Source organism: Electrophorus electricus, chromosome 5, assembly GCF_041902795.1.
Source record: "Electrophorus electricus isolate QZ-2024a chromosome 5, ASM4190279v1, whole genome shotgun sequence".
Lineage (NCBI taxonomy): Eukaryota > Metazoa > Chordata > Actinopteri > Gymnotiformes > Gymnotidae > Electrophorus > Electrophorus electricus.
In genome coordinates this window covers 24,536,458-24,557,583 of record NC_137501.1, presented here as the reverse complement: position 1 = coordinate 24,557,583, position 21,126 = coordinate 24,536,458, and the positions used below count along the sequence as shown (strand labels likewise).

The window sequence follows — 21,126 nt, the reverse complement described above, 5'->3', positions numbered from 1 at the left end:
TTGTGGAAATTATTCTACAAAAGGGTCCTAGCAATCTCCAAAAAAGAGAGAAAATGCCCCAAGGACATTTTTTCTTCCTTTCTCTTAGAGTCTACCTTTAATACTGCCCATACATGATGATTTGGCTGCCATTGCAATAACGTGCCAAAACATGTGGCATCAGACATTTTCAGTGCATAAACAGCTTGAGCACGTTAGCAATGCAAATGACACCCAATTCTCTGTCTGATGTGATGCTTAGCCTAAGCACAACCGAAGTAAGAATTTAAAATAAATAAAGCAATAATGCTATCATGGCTAACAATAAATGAATACGGACAGACACTAACTTTCACTTTTTAATATTCCTTTTAACCATATGAGCAAAAATAAATACTACTCAATGTGAATCTTAAATATAACCTTTATTTCTTTACAACAATTCTCTTCTGCATCAGAGTACAAAACATTCATGATTATGTATGAAACCAGTTTTAAATAGAGAATGTCAGAAGACTCTTAACGGCATAGGGCTTTTTTAAAAACTGACTGGTACTGAGAATATACAGAAACGGAGCAGGCTGTTGCAGTTACTACTGAATTTATATATAAGGCACTGCATGTTAGACTGTAGAAGTTTAACTACATGTAGGCTACTCCACAGTAGTAATAATTAAAGAAAAACCCCATTGTCGTAAGCCCAGTGGCTAAGTTGAGCTTTAAAACAAACACAGAACTGAAGTGGCTAATTCCACGTCATCAGTGCTGTACGAACAAAGGGCTATAACAGAGCTACAAGACAACAAACTGCTTGCTTTTGCATGGATCATGACTGCACTATACTGAATCCATCAATACATGTTCAGAGTACTAGGATTGATATTTGGTAGTGTTTTATATCTTGGACTAGGAACACAGGCATAGTAAAGCCACTGAAACCAATGTAGATGATCAAACCCCTTCCATTGCATTAGCCCACTGGGTCCATTTGTGAGAAACACTCATAAGTTCTGCCAGACTGTTGGCAATGCCATCATTTTCTGGCTGTATTTATTTTGGCTTTGGCCCTGTGTTACCCATCTGCCACTGAGACTCGTTACAGAGGCGCATTCAGAATGAAAAAGAATCTAATCTGGATTTATTAAAGTGGCAGAATCCAGCCATACAAACAGCCCCACCTAACCCTAACCCTAACAATTGACGCCATGAATGCTCTCACCAATTTGAAAACACCTCTGAACATGCATAACATTTTGTTGCCAGATTGAACATGACTTCACCTTATTCATTCCAATGCCTTAGTCAATACTGAAAGGAACAGTGACTGGGTAAGAGGGGGCATTAAAAATACTGTTATGCCCAGAGAGCTACAAGTAAAATAAAGTGAAATAAAAAATATAGCTAATGGCTATAGATTAGCTATTCATTTGTCATTTGTCCATTTCCAACTTTTAGCTCAAAACACATTAAAATACAACGGACTCACTTCCTGGTGCCAATATTTTCATGTGAATTAACCAGTTATGTGGGCTATGAGGTCAATGGCTGCAACATAACTATGTGAACATCCTACACTATGACTCGGATGACAGTGACTTATAAATTATTAGTCCAAAAATCTGATAGTGTTTTTATTTCTATAGATTAAAAACAAATGTATAAAAAGGTTAAAAGTAATTTTAACCTGAGTATTTTAGCCATATTAGCCATATATAACTCCTGTATGACTGGAGGCAGCTGCTATACCTTACTGCCAGTACCAGCTAGTAGGTTTAAACTCAGCATTAATCTATCCCTGAAGCTATTCTTTAACAATGAGACTCAACTTATATTGTCTCAGTATTCTACAGCTCATGGATCATCATCACTGCTATGGATGTAAGCAAGTTTTGAAGACTTTTTGGTAAGGTGAAGTCCCACAATGCTTTTGATTAACTGCTAGATGGTTGTGGAGGCCTTCAGTATGAAGTCACTTATTTTGGGTGTTTTCAAATGAAGATGAAGAGGAGGGGTTGGGGTGTGAGAACTGCAGACTTCTGCATTAACACTGAAAATGAACAGTAAGACTCTCAACACCCCCCACCGAGAAAGCAGTCCATAATATTTCGCCATTATCGCAGTAGGTAGCTAGAATGTTAGCATACTGGATAGGTTTAAAGATGTAAAGCAGCAGTGCTGGTGGCTGTTAGAAGGTGTAGGGTCCCACGACGATGGTCAGACGTAATAAGGAGCTGGTGCGATAGTTTGTGACGGTGTGGTAAGTGATCATCTCTAAGTCGACAATTAGCTCTAGAGGGCCCACTAGGGACTTGATCAACACCAACATCGCACTGACATTACTGGAACGCTGGAAAAGGTAATATGGTCAATATAAAGGGATAATTCGGTGCTCCCACAGTTAAGTTTGAATGAAGACAATGTTGACAGTTAGTTTAAAAGCAAAAGCAAACACTGATACCATTGTCCTTTGTATATTTTATGGCATATCTGCATCATTATGCAAACTGTCAGTTTAAATCATTAATATTACTGCATCATAATTTAATATAATGTACATCAGATCACATATAATTATTTATGACTGTTGTAGGACCATAGAACATTTATTAGTTTTTCACAAGACAACTCTTTAATGACTTGAGTCTGAAATAAGCTGTTTTATAACAATACCATATTACCAGCATATATATTATACACACTACTTCTTAGTTATTACTCACCCTTAAGAAGAACTCTCCCCCCTCATTGCCAGCTCTGATCCTGAAGGTGTTGTGCGTGTTAGGATAGATGTTGGTGGCTTGGATCTGGAAGATGTCTGCCGGTATTGCGCGTTCCGAGTGAATGCTCATATACTTGTAAACAACCGATTGCGGCAGGCCCCGACACACACTGGTGGACTGGCACACGCACCGACTGGAAGGAAGGAAGAACACATTTGACCATTTTTCACACATTTAAAATGGCCGGCTGCAAGCCATTCCAAAGGGTAAGATAACAGTACAAAGGTCGACAGCAACCTTTTCCGTTCGGTTTGGTGTCAAGGGTGCCGCAAGAGCCGGTCAATGTGGCGCACAAAAACATTTGCATTTTGAAGAAACAGCTGCTTTTGAGATCACGGCCAGGTGGACTTACTTTTCGGATGTGCGAGTATAAGGCTCCTGGCAAGGGTTGAGGGGGTAGCAACGGTAGCCTCCGAAATAGTTCCAGCACATCTCCTCCTCTCTACATTCATGGCCTGTTTCACACTCGTTTATGTCTGTAAGAACATAGGGAATGGAGAGGAGTGAACTCTTCAAACTCTTCGTACTCAGCATTTTGTTCCTGTATCAGAGGTCGATGCTGTAACTACAGTAAGATTAGAACAGAGGAGTCACATATCAAGGAGGTTTATATTCTTGTAGGCATTTAATACAGTTGTAGTGCAAGTGTTCATAATTCCCAAATCCCTATGGAAAACAAATTTCATACAAGGATGGTTTCCCAGGCTTGTACTACATGGCAGTGGCAGTGGTGATTCACCATTGAAAAACTGCATTAAATCCGGGATTAGCCTTAATCCATGTCTGGCAAACCATCCCATACAGTATTAAGATTCAATACCCTGGCCCCTCTGTTACTGTAAAAAGGGAATCCTGCAAAACATGGGACATCCCTTACCCTGTAGCTCAGGCAAGAATGGAGTTTATTCAGCATGAAGACACTCACCCACACATACACACACACATACCCACCCACACCAAAGAGTTCTGCACCATCAAAGAGCCCTTGAAACTGAGGGGAGCTATTTCTGACACAGTGGCAGGAAAGATCCATCAGAGTACCCTCTCTCTCCCTCCAACTCATTCACCCCAACATGGGGGAGAAGGAAAAAAACAACACAGTTGTCCATTTGAAACACCTAGAAGAAAAAGGTCTAACAAATATAAATCTCTGAAAAGGGAACTTTTGCGGGGGCAAACACTGAAGTCCTGTTTTTTCATGCTCGGGTTCTTGCATTCTTTCCATGATAGTGTGGTCAAGTGTGGCGAGCCCATATTCCGTTATATATCTCTTGTGAAATTGAGGCATCCAGTTTGATACAGATCCGAATGGGGCGGGGAGGGGGTGTGGAAGCGTGGTGAGGTGTATTTCTAACTGGATGAGGAGGAGGAGAATGTACCTTGACACATTCTTGTTCCATGGAGCTGGTATCCTTCGGGACAGGTACAGGAATATTCGCCTGGGCTGTTGATGCACGCATACTGGCACATGTAGGTCGAGAAGGCGCATTCATCAATGTCTGGATGCCAATGGGAGAAAGGAAATCCATTCACAACAGACACTGCATCTGCCACGACATATACGCTCACACACTGCCAAGTCACCACTGCATCATAAGAGTTTCCAGCATTAACGATTGCGCTAAACACATCTTGCACCAAAGCAAAAACAGACTTGCAGTCAGCTTTGTATTCCTTTACAGGGCCAGATACTAAATACCTCACCATGAAAGCAAAACCCTTGGTTTATTCTAGCTATTACTTGGTTGTGGATGGGCAGAACACCTATGCTAAGCGAGTGCTCATCTGGAGCTAATGCTAACTTTAGCCAGGTTTGGTACAGAGGTACCACACCTGTACCTACCCACACAGGAGACTGAGTCTGGAGCCAGCTCATAGCCCTGGTTACACTGGCAAATGAACGAGCCCATTAGGTTGTAGCACTGGTGCTGGCACGGTTGACTGACCTGACACTCGTTCACGTCTGAAAGAGAACAGCAGTCAGGGCACACGGTCAGATGCTGTTTAGCCTCCAACATAAATACAGTGGGAACGAGGTGATGAACGATTATTAATTAGAACAGTGGAACTTCAACAGCAACCCAGTATTATTTTTTTCTGGTATAATTCCTCAAAAATAACTTACACGTCCTACACTTACATTTCTAACACTTCTTTTAAGACAATATATTAATGTTTTTCGAGCTATTCCAAGACTCTCCTTAGGTTCAAAGAAATTCTTCAAAGATTCAGTACATAATTTCTGTAAGCCAGCTAAAGTGTTCTACTGCTGGTGAGAAGATTCCAGATTCGCTTGCTATAGTGCTTCTACTTATCAAAGAAAGTGAAACATCATAGTAAATTCAACAGATAATATATTGTTAAAAAACTCTGGAAATTACTTTTGGAATGCACACACATTACAGAGAAGTGAGGTCAACACCTACAGAATTCTCAAGCTCATATGACCACAGAAATGTACAAGACAACAGGTAAATGTAGTTTAGATGCATGCTGTACAGCTTTGGGACACTAAAAGATCATTAGGATTCTTTGCATTTTATTAAAAAATTCAGGATTCAATTAGCAAAATTATTTAGCAAAAAAGAGTCTACATTAGACTCACTCTCCTCTGATTAACAGTATGCACCCGCAGACAGAAGATGGGTATGAACCCAAAACAATGAGCACGGTTTTGAGGAACAATAGCCCATACATATAAGCTGAGCACAATCTCTTTTTAACACTTCTGTTTTTCTTCCTCCACTCACTTGAATGGGCTGGGTATGAGGGAAAAAAAACTGCCTTTGAGTCTTTAGCGGATGTCCTGAAAGCGTAAACAAAAGCCATTATGGGACAGATTCAGCTGAGACTAAGGGTATTCTTATTCCTTCTAGAGGAGAAGTATTCTCTCACTCTCGAATTCTTCCAAACACACACACAACACACACACACACACACACACACAGGCACACTGTGTACACAAGAGCAGAAGAGGATGCACCGGGCTGGATTACTCACCCACACAGCTGTGGTTGTTGCTAGCAAGTTGGTAGCCACTGTTACACTCACAGTAGTATGAGCCAGGTGTGTTCACACATCTGTGCATGCAGTAGTGCGATAGGAGGCACTCATCTCTGTCTGTAAACATACACACATGCACACACACATGCATGCACACATGCACGCGCGCACACACACGTACGTGCACACCCACACCCACACACATACTTACAAGTGTGCGTGCATGCACACACAAAGAACAAGACCTTGCAGCCAATTTGTCTCTTCGGTACAACTGTCTAGGCCTGTCCAAAGAAATAATTATCTAAACATTTTTACATAACATGTATGCTGACCCATGCTATCCTTTATCCTAATATTGGATATGTAGATTAATTATATACATTGACACAAACTGTCCAAGATAAAAAAAAATCTATTATGGCAATAATCTTAAATCAGTTATAATTGTTCTCATTATAACACTTCAAGCCTAAATTGTATGTTTGTGACTGTTTAGTAAATGAGTGACCAATGAATACAATTAATTACAAAAACTAAATTAATCAAGGGCTTGTTAAATAGGTGTTAAATCAGGTATTAACAAAGAAAAATTTGTGTTGACTTTGTAGCAGGCAGATGATTAATGCGAGATGTAAGAGCGAGCAGGTGTCTCACCCACACATCGGTCACTGCTCTTCTGGTATCCTGGCTGACAGTGGCAGAGGAAGGAGCCTCGGGTGTTGTAACAAATCTGGTCTTGGCTGCAAGTGTGTCTTCCCATAGTGCACTCATCTATGTCTGCAAACAGATTAAAGTAGGAGGTCAAAGGCATGGGGATGCTGTTCAGTATAACTAAGCTTATTGCCACAGACAGTAAAAATATAACATTAGTATAGGTTTTCAAGTATAGGCAATATGCTTATGTTTTTTTCCCTATTGGAAGTGTCTTGTAAACAGTTCTTTGGATCATCAGGCAATATATGACACAAAGATGGAAACTTAATAACTCCACATGGCACATTACTGAAAATCGGGACCAAAAAGTCTTTATTAGGACTTTTTTTTTTACTGCTGTGCCTTAAACCACCTGTATAACTCCCATTGTCTAAACATTACAGAATGGTAATTCAATTACATCATTTAATAAAAGTAATTCGCTGACAACAACTGCCAAAAAGATTAATATGTATATTAAGCTACCATGGTTTCACTGGCAGGACACTTAGAATATAAGTAATTAACTTATAATATAACTAATTTCGCAAAACATTCCATTCTGTGCTTGTCGGTCCATCCCTTACTTCCATGATTACTGGTGCTATACACTTATAAAATCCTGCCATGACTCATCAAATCTTGATTCTTACCCAGAGAACAGTCATCCAAAATGCCCACAACTACTCATCATGCTCAGAAAACAACACAACACACACACACACTCTCAGACACACACACACACACACACACACACACACACACACTCTCTCTCTCTCTCCCTCTCACACACACACACACACACACACACTCAGACACACAGACACACACACACACACACTCTCTCTCTCTCTCTCTCTCTCTCTCTCTCTCTCTCTCACACACACACACACACACACATATACATAAACTGTTAGAGGGCTTGTTTGCATATGATAATCTTCTGCAATATCAGTATAGCAAATGCTAATACTGCGCTAATGCTTAACAATCAATGTATGGTGTAGACCTCATGTCCACATGATGCCCACTAATGCAATCTTGTCCAATTTTGGTCTTAAGAGAAATTTTCCAGTGCACATGATATCATTTACCCTAGTCTAACGCATGATGGGCTAATTAATTTACTAATAAGTCAAGTCGGGTGTGTTCTAGCATTGCACTACATCATTACAACTGTCAAATACAAAATATTGCCTTGATACCATTGGAGGGAATCACTCAACTATGCCAAAAAATCATACACAAAATGGTGAGTGCATGCTTAGCAAAAGTGATTATAATGACCTGATTCCATTCCACATTAAAAACAATATATACCCACTTGCTAAGCTTCGACAAAATTCTACTGCCAGTTTATGCCATCTGAGTGACTATTCCAGTGAGTCCTCCATCACTGATTTGATAGCTAATTTACTATTACCACAAGTCAGACATAAATAGTACTAATTTAATTATTTAAATCAAATGAAAATATTTACATTTATATAGTTTACTGAAATGAGAACAGATTTAGATGGTAAACTCAAAATTGTGGAAGCTAAACAACTGGTAACTTGTTAACCTTTCTCAACTTGTGTGCTGAGGGATGAAGGGATGTTTTAAAATAAGTTTATACTTTTTCAATTTGTCTCCCCACTATCTTTCTGACTTTTATTACAACTGCTGCTTTGAACCGCAACAGGTATTATATAAAGGATTTTCACAATCCTACACATGATCAATCTACTTTTGAGTACATAACAGATTTTGGGTGGTCTGTGGTTACCCACCCTGCATTGCAAATAGACAACAAATGGGTCTATTAACCTTTTGCTTTTTCTGAAATAACTCCATGGCACATTACTGAAAATCAGGACCATAAATTAAGACTATATTAGGACTTTTTTAATGCTGTACCTTAAACCAACTATATAACTGTCATGTCTCCTGTATCTGTGGTAAGGCACACACATCATGGCAATGTGATCTGTGTAACACACAAACACACACACACACACACACACACACACACACACACACACACACACATACACACACAAACACATGCACACACACACAGTGTATGTGAGAGTGATGTCATGTTGGCCACCAGCCCCACCTGGAGTCTTAAGTCTGAGTAAACAAAGTTGGGAACCCCAGTTGGTCCCCATTCCGCTTCCACCTCCCAAACCTGGCTTGACCTACCATTCAGCCACCAAAACTGGGGAGGGGGAAGAGTAGGGGAGTGTAGCACTCAGCTAAAATGAGCAAACCCCACAAAATGTTTGTGGAAAAAGTGATGAGCATTACCCCTCTCATTTTGTTTCTTTCCTGTTCTTTAATGCCTTTTTTCTACCTCATTTCATCAATTCACATTTTTAAATTACATATAAACTCTATAAACTTTCTCTCGCTCTTACTCTCCAGTCATTCAGCAGCTGGTTCAACCTATCTTTCTGGCATGAAACCCTTTTTAAAAGATTACCCCACCCACCAAAATTGCTCCCTTAAGTGGATTCCAAGTGATGTTGGGGTAAAAATGAGCACTGACAGCAATTGAACTACAAAAGAAGCATCCCTAAATAAGACTAGCCAAAGCAGGCACCAGTAGTTAAGTCAGTCAGGTTGGTACTTGAGACATCTACCTTTCATCAAACTCTCCTGAATCTATCTTAAATCCCTCTACACTCAGCTTCAAGGGATACTCCTGCTGTTGGGGGCCATAATGACCTCACCTGAAGTTCAGCTGTCAGGATTTGCAGGAAAGTCAGACATACCCAGTCCTTCTAAACTCATAGCATGCATGAACATGCCATTTTACATCTCCTATACACCAGTGACTTGTTACATTGACAATGGTTATAGTAGCAAATAAATCTTAAAAAATACTGCGTACTGCACAATCACGACCCATGCGGAAGACCAAAGGTTAGGACCATCAGGCAATTTAGTTAAACTCTCTATATGTTGCTGCTATTGTACAATATAGGGCATAATAAGACTTAAATAATCCATTGTATTTCTATATATGTTTTCATAAATCAATCTCTTGGAATTTTTGATTATCCACACCAGAAAGGAAACAGCATCAGAGTATAGGCAGTTTGGAATCACTGCCATAGTTTTAAACACATCTGTTTATAATGTACTTGAATGACAGTGAAGCTGAGAGGACATCTAGCTGCCCCGTGTTCTTTCCCAATGAAACTCCAAGTCTTATGCCAGCAGTTGTTTGGCTATAACTCACATGTAATGTTCTTTTTTTCCCCTACCAGATTTTCACTGACATGATTGAACTTGTTGTAATCGCCACACTGGGGGCCGGTTTGTGTTTTCACTCAGCCATTGTAATGGAAAGTGGGAACTCATCCAAAACACTACTTGAGTCATCTCATTGAACAGTAATGCTGTTTGGTTCCATTTCTTAAATGGTGTAAACCCCTAAAGAAACAAAAAAATCATCAGCAGGGGAAGTGTTTGAAGTTAACAAGCCATTAAATTTCACAACATCAGATTTATATGGCCCTTAAGGGAATACATTCACAAGGACCTTAAACATCTTTAACAGTTATTTAACACATTACAGTACAAAATAGATATAGCTGCTGTAGTTACCAGGAAGCCATAGATGATACAGTACAAGCAGGATCAACTAAAAGAGATCATGTCCTAGGACCTTTATTTTATTGGCCTTTTAGTGGTTTTCACTTCAGCAATGAAGCACTGCAGATCAGTTTCAGGGTGAAAACTGCAGTTCATGTCTCGAATCTGCTCCAAAGCATCTCAGATGGACAGGAGGAATTAACCTTCCAAATAATCTATGCTCAGTTGACCATTCCTGGGGCAGTGGAAGTCAGGGGTGCTTTGATGCTTGATCAGTCTAGGCGAGCAGTTCGGACATAACTGCCTTCCATCAGCCAAATGGAGTTTGGTTCCATTTGGGTCTCAAGAAAGAAAGATACGTATCATGCTGGCAAGCCATACAAGAACTATAAAGTGATTAATTCACTTCTTGAAATTCTCTTTGATGATTGATGATGATTCTATTGGCAGCTTCTTCAAAGGTATGACATCACACCCAGTTTTTTTCAGGACAGCTCCAGAATTAAATTTCTGTTAGGAAAATATTAAAATCATACTTGTTAGACAACATAATAGGCAAAGAACAGTGATGATTTTCTGGTCCTATTACAATGCCAGCCAGGGAGAGAATATTACATAATCTTTGCATGAGATGAATGGATCTAATAACAAACCTTAAAGCCTTGCACAGGTCAACCTCTGCTAAACTACACCCAGGAATTTGCAGCAACCCAGAACACAAGCTTGCAATAACACAACCCATCCACATTAACGCTGAGAAACATGAGGAATCAAGACCTGCCACCTTTGATGCAACAGACTTTAAAACTGTAAAACAGTGCCAGAAAAAAGAAGACCTCCAGAACCTGTTCATACTTTGAGGATAAAAGCAATGCTCTGTTCATGACTACACTCATGGTACTAGCATAGCAATGCAGGATAAAGCAGTGTGATCAGTGTGAACGATGGGTCAACCTTACTGCCCCATATCTACTCGGAGAATCCAGGCCTTGACAGTAGATTAAAATGACTATTCAAAATAAATATTTTCCTTTGATCTGCCAGCTGTTGGTAGCCATGCTGAAATTATAGTCAAACTTCAGTTTAATCACACTAAATGTCGACAATTGGTAAAAATGCTAAAAGCAGGTGGTTGACGTTCTTAAAAACAAGATGACCTGGTGATGAAGTTCTGCCTAATACAATACCAATCTGTCTTCTGTCACTCAGCAGTATATATGCTATAGTGCAGTTCCTATACAGTTGCTAGGCAATCCTTTAATTCTTCCAGCATGGAGGACCTAGATAAAGGAGTATGGCATCCCGGATGGTTCTTTTGACCTGATGCCAGATCTGTTGGTTTAATTGGCCGGATGACTCTGGCATAGCACGGAGAACAGAAAGAACAACAATTCCTCACCTACGGGGCAGGAAGCAGCTGGAGTCCAGCAAATACAGTCCAATAATAACAACAACATTGCACGCTTCCACGCAGTGCCTTGCTCATCTCCTTGGTCTTGCTCTTTCCACCATTCCTCAGGCCAGGCTAAATGCTGTGTGCCAAATATGCAGTACTACACAACAGAAAGCCAAGGAACAAGGACAATGTACAGAAACACCAGTTTAAACAGGAGGTTCAGAACATTCATATTTTCAGATGGCACCATTTTTTCTAAGGGAGTTTGGTTTTGAATGAAAAACTCATGTGAAAATGACAGCTGCAGTTATATCACTGTAAAATACAGTGTTCTACTGTGCCTGAAAGTAGTTCTAGCATTCAGCTATCAGCTTCATCTCTCCAATAATACTTTCAAAATTACATATCTGAGAGATATGTAAACATTGCTGACATCTGATCTGAAGGAATTTCCTCGAACAATTAGCTCACTATTTTGGGGACATAAGATCCTTTACCACTTGGACTCAAAATGCAATGCAGTTCTCTAATGAATCATTGACGCCCTTGTGCTTTTTTGATCATCTACAGCCAACTTAGTTAAAATAAAACCTTAACCATCAAGACATACTACAAAACCAATGTTGGAGAAGATTCTCATTGCAGCTTTGAGATGCCTGAAATTTAACAACCATATTCTTAGTGATCTGTTTCTGGTCATGACTGCAACATTCTTCCCGATTATGAACTGATCTGATGCCTATCTTAGAGGTGAGTCATTTCTTCCATAATAATGCGCAAACGGAAAAAAAAACACCTTCCAACATTCCAGAGCAAGTTGTTCATGAGTATTGCATCTCTAGTGAGAACACAGTATGGTACTTCATGCTCATAAATAGCTAATTTGTGTTTGTTATGGCAAAAGCACAACCAGTGACTTAAATGGTCATCACTTTCTCTCAAGATTATGTGAGATCTCAGAAAAGTGGAACTGAGAATTCCTGAGAAAGGGCAAACCAAAACTTTGAGACTTTTAACTGTGAAAAACAAGGTTATAAGTCTCACACCGACATCAGAACCAGCAAATTAGCATTTTTTCTTACATTCGCCTCTGGAAGCATAAACTACAAAGCTCACTGATATAATTCACTTTAAACCAGGCTGGAGCACCATGACTCAAAAGACTCAGAAGAGGATGAACAATGAAATGGAACTTGCTAACCCCAAGTCAATGCCGAGAAATGTCTGAGGACTGCCCTCGGGAACAAATATCTTAAAAAGTATGCCATTGCTCTCACAGTTACAAAACTTCAGTTATGTTACATGGGATAGTTTGATACTACAAAACTAAAATCCACTACACAGTGATTTGTTAGGATATAGGCATTCTTAGTTAGCCTGATAGACAAGCCAAAGACCTGTCATCTGCAGTGACATCTGGATTTGATATAATTCCATTAGGAAATTGAGGATAGCAATTTGCACATCATGCATGAAAGCCGCGTGGAAACTACTATGAACGACGGGCTAGGCAGAGCTGAAGGTGATGCAGTTGTTATGTCCACAGGCACAGACACAACTTTGCACCCCCCACCAATTAAATAGCCCCTCCGCCCATTCGTTAGGGATTTAGATGTATCCAGTAAGGGGAGAAGTAAGAGCACTTTAAGAAGTAGCCTCTTCAGTCCAATAGGAAGGTAGGACTTGGCTTGAGAGCTAAGGCAGATAAAGAACTGGACATTGCTCTTTCCCCCAAGTGTTCTTTTTTTTTGTGCATATAAGATTCCACCAAATTCCACCACACTGCTCTTTGAGTTGTGTTCCTGAGACCCTTCTTGGTTCCTAGTGAGAATGGCTGTCCACTGGCTGTAGCTACTTGATCAAAACCATGCAATTTTATTTCACTCAAAATACACTATATATAACGAACACAACAGACATACAGTAGTTGGAACTAATTTAGCTCATTTCCAGGCTCCTCTTACCATAAATACATGACCTTATGCTGCGTCAGCCTAGGCAGTTTATAAATAAATATGATGAAAGGTTCCATGCATCATCAGCGAAACTGACCGATTCAAGTTCTGAACAGTAATGTTCATTTTTCTCGCCGGTACCGACCTCACCATGGCTGAACCAGGGGGACAAGCAAGTGCACTAAAAAGGGACCATTTACATGCATCTCTGATGTCCTTTTTCCAGCAGGTCGTGGAAAGAGCAAGTGCAATTGCTATAGCTGCCATATGCAGAAACATACAGTGATATGGTGAACGAAAGGATAAGAGAGTTCATGTTGCTTCTGACATTTAAGCAAAATATAAGTGATGAGTAAGCGAAGCATTATTTAATGCCCTGGGGTTTCTTCATTAATGGATTTTTTGATAAACAGACTGCATGTCTGTGCCCCAGGCTGCAAAGCACAATTTAAAGCCTATTAAGCACTAACAACAGATGAGAAAGTACCTCCAAAGGAAACAAAATCCTGATTAAGACAAATTCCCTTGGAAATCAAAGACAAGGCTCTCTGCTGGTTTGCTAGCTGTGACAAAAAATGCGTTTCAGCAAGTATTGCCATTGTGCCTTCTACACATTACAGCTCAGAAATATATGATTATTACTAAATGCTTTATGAGACACAAATGCAATTACACAGAATTTTTCAGACAGTTCGATATAATCTGGACTACTGTGTTGTAGTTGAATGCATTACATTCATTACACTAAATACAGGACACAACTTAATAAAATATGATAACATAATGTAGATAAACACAGATACTCAACATAGGTATTCCTAAAGGAGCAATAAACCTTTTTTTGGTGTGTTTAGATTTCCAAAGACTTGGCTTTCCAAGGAACACATAATCAGCTATTCGTTTTCTCCTGATAATTAGGTCCAGTGTTCCCATGTAGTTTGTCTACTTGAAATCCATTCATGATTTATAAGCCCCATAAACCTGAATGGGAGCAATAAGCCCTAAATCAACATTTCAGGATAAATACTTGCACCTTAGACAGTCACACCAGTAGCTGTTATTTTTCCTTGAGTGGATACACATCTTAAGCCGTAACTCTTACAAATCTGACTAAGCCCACCCCTGTCTCACCCCATTCCAAGAGCTGTTCAACATGTTGGCTAATGAATACATGAAGCTTCCTCTCTCACCAATTAAGAAACTGAACACCACTGGAAAGGCAGTTCTTGTGGAGGCCGAACTAGCCACAAAATGAAATGAACAGGCTATTAAAAAGGAACATTACCAACCTGTACGGAACATGTAATTACAAAAGCAATGCTCTGAGTTGAGGTTTCCCTTAAGATAAATGCTAGATATAATATTACACATGAATACATTTTGAAATGGGAGCTGGTCAGTTACCTGAAATGCATTTAACAAAGAAATATGAGTAAAAATTGTAATCTTTTATTCTTTCTTTTCAAACCAATACCCTATTATTGGTTTTAGTAGGGTCAGGCATGTGGTGAATGTGATTGTAGTCAGTGTTTTCATGCAGTATTTGAAAGATATATTAATAAGGAATAGGAATACTGTTCATTCTGTATGTGTTAGCACCTTATAGCTCCACTATCTGAAAGCCAGCAAAGCTAGCAAACAGCTAATACCACTGTCAAAAATCTTCCTCCTTAATTCCTTTTTGGATATTTCTAGCATGGATTACAACAGACCTGTTCACTTGTGGCTAATATTAGAGCACCGTCTTTTCCTAACATTCACATCAGAAAATAATCTTGCAGATTTTTTTGTTTTGTACTGACTGTTATTATAAGTCTGAGTAATGAGTTGAAAGGCAGGAGCTGGGTTTACCCTGGCTCTTCCATGCAGCAGAAATGGGGCATCATAAAATCAGGAGAACAGGGAGCTTGCTGACTCATTCAAAGACATCAAGTCAGCTTTCGACTTAGCAAGAGTTAACCAACATATACACACACACATGTACACAAACAATCAGATGCACGCACGCACACATCCATACATGCACACACACACACGCACTCTCTCCACATCCTTTCTTTCTCCATTACTGTGAGCAATGCCACTGTGCTATTAGATTGCAAAGCTTCTTCATCTGTATGCAATCAAAGAGAGTCCCAGAGCCCACCGAGGTGCTGACTTATGACTAAAATAAACCGGCAAAGCACAAATGGGTGACCACAGACCACAGCAGCAAAAAGAACATGCCAGATACATCATCCATCATGGCCCTCATTTGACCTGAACTGACATCAGCTTTACAGTGGCTTCAGACGGAACTGTTCGGGATCAAGTCCCGCGCTGCATCGTTCCACATCTGTGGGACGTTCCATGCCTTCCATCTTTCCAAGGAGATGGGGCAGAGGCCGAGCGTGCGCCATCCATACAATTCAATGTCTTCACAGGGATTCACGCAGCTTTGTGCAAAGAAGGTTTTGAGTGTTTCAAGCATTTCGCACGTACTGGTTAATTAATTGTGCTTAATAACCTGAAGAGGGAGCCACATTCTAACTTGTATCACACACACACACACACACACACACGAAAAATCTTCAGTGAAGCAAATAAGAGGAAAAAATAGCATAAATGAAACCATTAAAATTCCATATCTGAAGAACAGTAATACAATGTTGGCTACACCCATCCCTTATGTCCCCTGAACATCCAAAACAAGAAGTAATGGGCATGTTTTCCAAAGGATACTGAATCCAAGCCAAAAACATTCCAAGCCAAATGCAGCCAATTGCAGTGAAAGTGTAACACAGGAGTTAGTAGGCTCTGACTGCAGCCAGCGGATACAGCAGGGGTCATTTCTCACTGCTTTCTCACTGGTTCTCACAAGTTGACAGATAAAACATCACTGGGCAGTCAGGGTCAACAGGGTGAGTGTGGTTGCTTTAAATCCCTGCTTCCTTTTGTTGCTCCATTATCTTAGACCTGTTATCCTCCTTTTCGAACTCCTGAATGAAGCCCTTACTGATGATATGAGTTACATGAGTGAACTCTCATAGTATACTCTCTGCCATGCTGTGTGGTAACAGATTATTGATGGCTACACCGAAGACACCCACTTGCTGCCAGTTAAAGTATTTTGTTTTTTAAGAGGCAGTGATAAATTCTTACAGCATTAGGAGCCAAGCCTTTGTTCAGGTCTTATAGAGATACCTTCAACAGTGACACTATTGTCATAGTCACTATTGTCATAGTGTCATAGTGTCAGTCCATCTGACTAAAAGTATTTATGCACATTCAGGTAATCCACAACAGATTACATTACAGAGTACAAAGCAATGACTACACAGTTACAGCACTGACTATAGTAGTTACAATGCAGTCTGCAAATTACAATTACATCGGTGTTCACAGATTACAGTACTTCAACCTGGTTATGGTAGACCTAATGACTATGGGTAACCATGGGTTCAACTACAGTTCACAGTATTGCCTACAGATGAAATAAATATACCACTATACTGTAATATTCTGCATTTTGTTATTTCTCATTCATTTTGAAATTCAGTGGTGTGCAGTCAGGAACATGTAACCCTACAGAGAAGGTGTAACAAAAAGTGGATGGAATAAATTATCAAAACATATTTCATAAATAATATTATATATATATATATATAATTTTTTTTTTTTTTAAATCAACCTATTCAACCAGGCCACTTATTCTTAGTTACTATATGAGGAGAGAGGTACTAATCAAAATTGCTCATTTGTATAGCTGCAGGGACTCGTCTCTGTGTACGTGCCCATGTGTCCCTTGTGGTGATGTGTTCCTTTCTTTTTATTGAGGGGGGCCGGTATGTGTTATGCAGAAGGGGTACCCGCTTAATGTCCTGCACGCGATTGTAAATCTTTCCATCATATCTCTTCCTTACCTTTAGGCTATATCCCGCTGTCATTGACTTAGTTATGATTGTCATATGTGGACATGACGCGCACCTACCTCTGCAGCTCTGCTCGTCGAGGGTGAAACCAGGACTGCAGGCCATGGGCCGCCGTGGCCGCACCGTGGGCCGTACCGGAGGGTTGGGGGAATTTTGCTCCTCAGATTGCTGTGACTGATCGTCTCCGCTACTGACATAGATTTGCGCGTTTGGGGGGAGGCAGAGATAGCCGCCAAAATGGTTATAGCACTGCATTCCACCCTTGCAGGCGTCAGTGACAATAACGCACTCGTCGATGTCTGTTGAAAGACAGCAGAGAGGATACTTGAACTAGTGCAATGATTTTGAAATAAATTTCTAACAGACTTATGGAGTTGGTCACAATCTAGGGATGCTGATGCCATTTCATACCTTTGCACGCTTGTCTGACTGGATCATATTCATAGCCATCTGTGCACTGTCGATAAGAGAATGTTCGCCATTACTTGCAAGCTTCGACGTGTTTGAAGTACTTGGATCTCTATCAACAAATAAACGCTTATTCTGCGGCAAATAACACGTTAATTCCTAAACCCCACCACGTTGCTCCATGATTATGGCATCCAAAAGCAGACAGTGCTCATTTAGGAAAACGGCCTTGTCGATAACAATATTTATTTTAATAGCTGTATAAAACCACTTGCCGTATAAGAGACGGGCTCCTCTGGATCTTGGGCGACGACGCAGACGCACACTGCAATTATCACGGAGATTCCGAGCATCGTGATTGTTCTGTGAAACAAGCGTGGTGGAGGCGTGAACGAAAGCCGATCTGGAATCCAGGGGGCCATGCTTTTCATGACGGTCCACAGCGTTTAATACCCAGTTATTACATCACTTGTGGAACTGCTGAGCAAGTGTGAACGCGTCCCCCTGGTGAAGCGCTATTTTCTTTGGCACAGCTCCAACCAGATCTCCTCCGTTTCAGCGGCTGGCGTTTTTCCCTTCTTTTTCTCTATGAATCACGTTTCCCGCTATCCATTCCAACTCAGTTAAGACAAGTCCGATCAGTAAGATTAAGAAGTAGACTAATTATTGCTTGCCGTATCAGTTAGGTTTAGTTCAAATGTAAGATCGGGGAGCCATCTTTTAAAATGAAATCACAATGTCCAACAAAAGAATTAAATAGAGCCACGTGTAGTGTAAACGCATCCATAAGAATCAAAATACCGCCAGCCTCCACTAAATAAAGTCAGGCGAAGCATTTGAAAATAAGACAATTCAAACTTTAAAAGTGTTTTTCTTTTTTTTAAAAACTTTTCCTCAGAGCCTACAGTCATGGATAGTGCGTCAGAAAAATAGCTGCATCACCTGGAGCGGATGTACTTTCACAGCGATCACTTTACTGAAATGTAACCTACCTGGCATTACCTGTAACGTTGCTTTATTGTTCGGTGAACAGACTTGAATACGAAGTGCTTCCCGCTGTGTAGGCACGCAGAGCGACGGGAAGATTTGTAGACGCGCGAGGACGATTTAGTAGCTATAGTGTTACTGTAATCATAGCGAGCGCGCGTTCCTCGCGGAATGCACGGGGGCGGTGCCGTGGACAGTGGACAGGTTGTACTGTAAGCTATCGCCGATTTTTATCGGGATTGCTCGTGTGTGTGTGTGTGTGTGTGTGTGTGTGTGTGTGTGTGTGTGTGTGTGTGTGTGTGTGTGTGCGCGTGCGTACGTGCGTGTGTGCGTGTGCGTGTGTGTGTGCGTGTGCGTGTGTGATACAAGTTAGAATGTGGCTCCCTCTTCAGGTTATTAACCACAATTAATTAACCAGTAGCGTGAGTGTATCACTGACAAATTAGCTCTTATTAGACTTGAGTTTCAAATGATTGCAGATAAAGTGGGTTTTGTTAACAGTTTGTCAAGAGTCCTTGATCGACAGCTATGCACTGAAACAAAGCTTGAAACAAAATAAACCTTTTGCGTTAGATATCAAAGACGCATCACTTCAACAGTCTGATATTCGCAAATGAATAAATCTCTACAGCCAAATGCAGGTGGCTGACATCCATCCCAACCTGAGGAAAAATCCAACATTTTGGACCAAGATAATAAAATCCATAGTGTTTACAAGATGGTTTTGTTTTACGAACATCTGCCTCTCTTGGCTTTGCGCTTGGTTAAAAGAATGCGCATGGCAGCGGTTTACGGTTGTGTGGGAGTAGGAGCGCACATGGCGCATTACTGACCTCTCGCCCTCTGTGCTCACCATAGATGTGACGTTCGGTTAATCTGCGGTCCAGATCATTTAGAGTATCCACAAATAGTTAATAACAATTAAAAAAAAAAATTAAAATCCACCAATAGTTTAATCTATGTATATTGCACAGTGAGGGAAAATACCATCCACTGTTCAGGAATTGATTATTGGCCCTTTCTGATTATGCCAAGAAACATTGACTCTTTTGTACTACTGTATACTTCTATCATCTGACTAATTCTGTTTCCTACTGCTGTCAACTTTTCTTTTTTCTGAGGATACCATAAAAAACTGGAGAATGTCACTGCCACCCTTCCTCTTGCTCACCCTTCCGCTTCCTCATAATCAATGTGAATAAAAGTTGACTTTAATAAAAAAAAAAAAAAAATAGAAATTGCACTTTAATCAAACACTACTAAAGCTATTTATCACAAACATGTACAGGTACACAGGATTTACGAATATGCAAATATGAAAGCAACTACCGTCCATATGTCACACATGGCCGAGACCATTGTGGGCCGTTGCGTGAAATGAATGGCTAATAACCCTATAATATTCAAATGTACATGGATTGAAAATGCTATCTGGACATTTCGGTTGATTGTATAAAATGTAGGTTACAGAACACACAACATTTCAATTTGCTAATGGCTTTGTTGTATATTGTGGGAAGCTGTGGAGACCAAAATGCCTGTGCATACTCTGGTCTGTTTTTAGTTCAAGACTAATTTAATGACTCACCTGACACTATTAGAAACAGTTTGTAGGCATAAGGTTCACAATGTATATTAAGCATCCTCTTATCCATCCATCAGTGGTCAGTTTCTGGCCACAGAAATGATTATCTGGACATCTTTGACTAGTAGGCCACTCTCAACACAGCAGTGACTGTAAGTATAACACCTCCAGCAGTGACATTATATATAAGTATGTAAAAGACCCGTGGCATACTTTTCAGTGCCAAATAAACTTGGACCATCTTGACACTCACTACCACGCCAATAAAATGTAAATGTAAATGTGTTGAGTATGACCCACCAGCCATACAACATTTGCTCAGTAGTGGTCCTGTGGTCAGAAACTGACTAGTGATGAACAGTGTAGAGGATAGTGCATACTTACGGCTATAAACTTGAAATTATGTATTTACAGAATGTGTCAACTGTAAAAGATATGTGCCATATAAGACGTGGGAAATGAGTGTACCTCATTTTTATATTTGGTGTAATGTTTAAAAAATTCTGATACATGTATCTTTTAATCATGATGATTGTCTCATACCATGCTAAAAAAAAAAAGAAAAACATCAAGGTAACTACAGAAATGGTTTGTAAGCCTTCGCATTTGGTCACTTTTCTCCTCCATGACACAGCAAAAAAATTACAATATTTGGTTTCATGCCTCATTGGCTCATGGGTCCCATTCAGATACAAATTACTGCCCAGTATAGATTGTGTAATACATATACCTATTCAAACATAAGGGTAATTGGTTGAAATCCCCCTGACAACACGAGTGTTTTGCCTTTCATAAATGCAGTGGGCTCAGTAATCAAGCCCACATGATGTGAGTTATGTGC

The 21,126-nt window shown here is 40.1% G+C and overlaps 1 protein-coding gene across 3 annotated transcripts; it reads right to left on the bottom strand.

Annotated features, from left to right (window-relative positions):
• Positions 1–385: 385 nt before the first annotated feature.
• efemp1 (EGF-like fibulin extracellular matrix protein 1) lies at positions 386–18,939 on the bottom strand. 3 transcript variants are annotated; one of them, XM_027024984.3, is made up of 11 exons: positions 18,706–18,938; positions 17,989–18,076; positions 17,717–17,762; positions 17,365–17,604; positions 6,420–6,542; positions 5,760–5,879; positions 4,603–4,722; positions 4,139–4,258; positions 3,112–3,235; positions 2,700–2,892; positions 386–2,326 (listed from the first exon to the last, which is right to left on the bottom strand). In XM_027024984.3, the coding sequence occupies exons 2-11, from the start codon at positions 18,064–18,066 to the stop codon at positions 2,165–2,167; spliced, it is 1,326 nt and encodes a 441-aa protein (XP_026880785.1). In that variant the 5' UTR covers positions 18,067–18,076; positions 18,706–18,938; the 3' UTR covers positions 386–2,164. The 3 variants fall into 3 exon arrangements, with proteins under 3 accessions (XP_026880785.1, XP_026880786.1, XP_081570626.1); XM_027024985.3 differs by having other exon boundaries at positions 18,716–18,938; XM_081714500.1 differs by lacking the exon at positions 4,603–4,722 and having other exon boundaries at positions 18,706–18,939.
• Between the last annotated feature and the right edge of the window lie 2,187 nt (positions 18,940–21,126).

Coding starts and splice junctions, on each gene's coding strand:
- efemp1 (XM_027024984.3), bottom strand. CDS start 18,066: ATGCTCGGAATCTCCGTGATAATTGCAGTGTGCGTCTGCGTCGTCGCC. Junction 17,763..17,988: donor AGGAGCCCGTCTCTTATACG/GCAAGTGGTTTT, acceptor TCTTATCGACAG/TGCACAGATGGCTATGAATA. Junction 2,893..3,111: donor TATACTCGCACATCCGAAAA/GTAAGTCCACCT, acceptor CCTTCCTTCCAG/TCGGTGCGTGTGCCAGTCCA.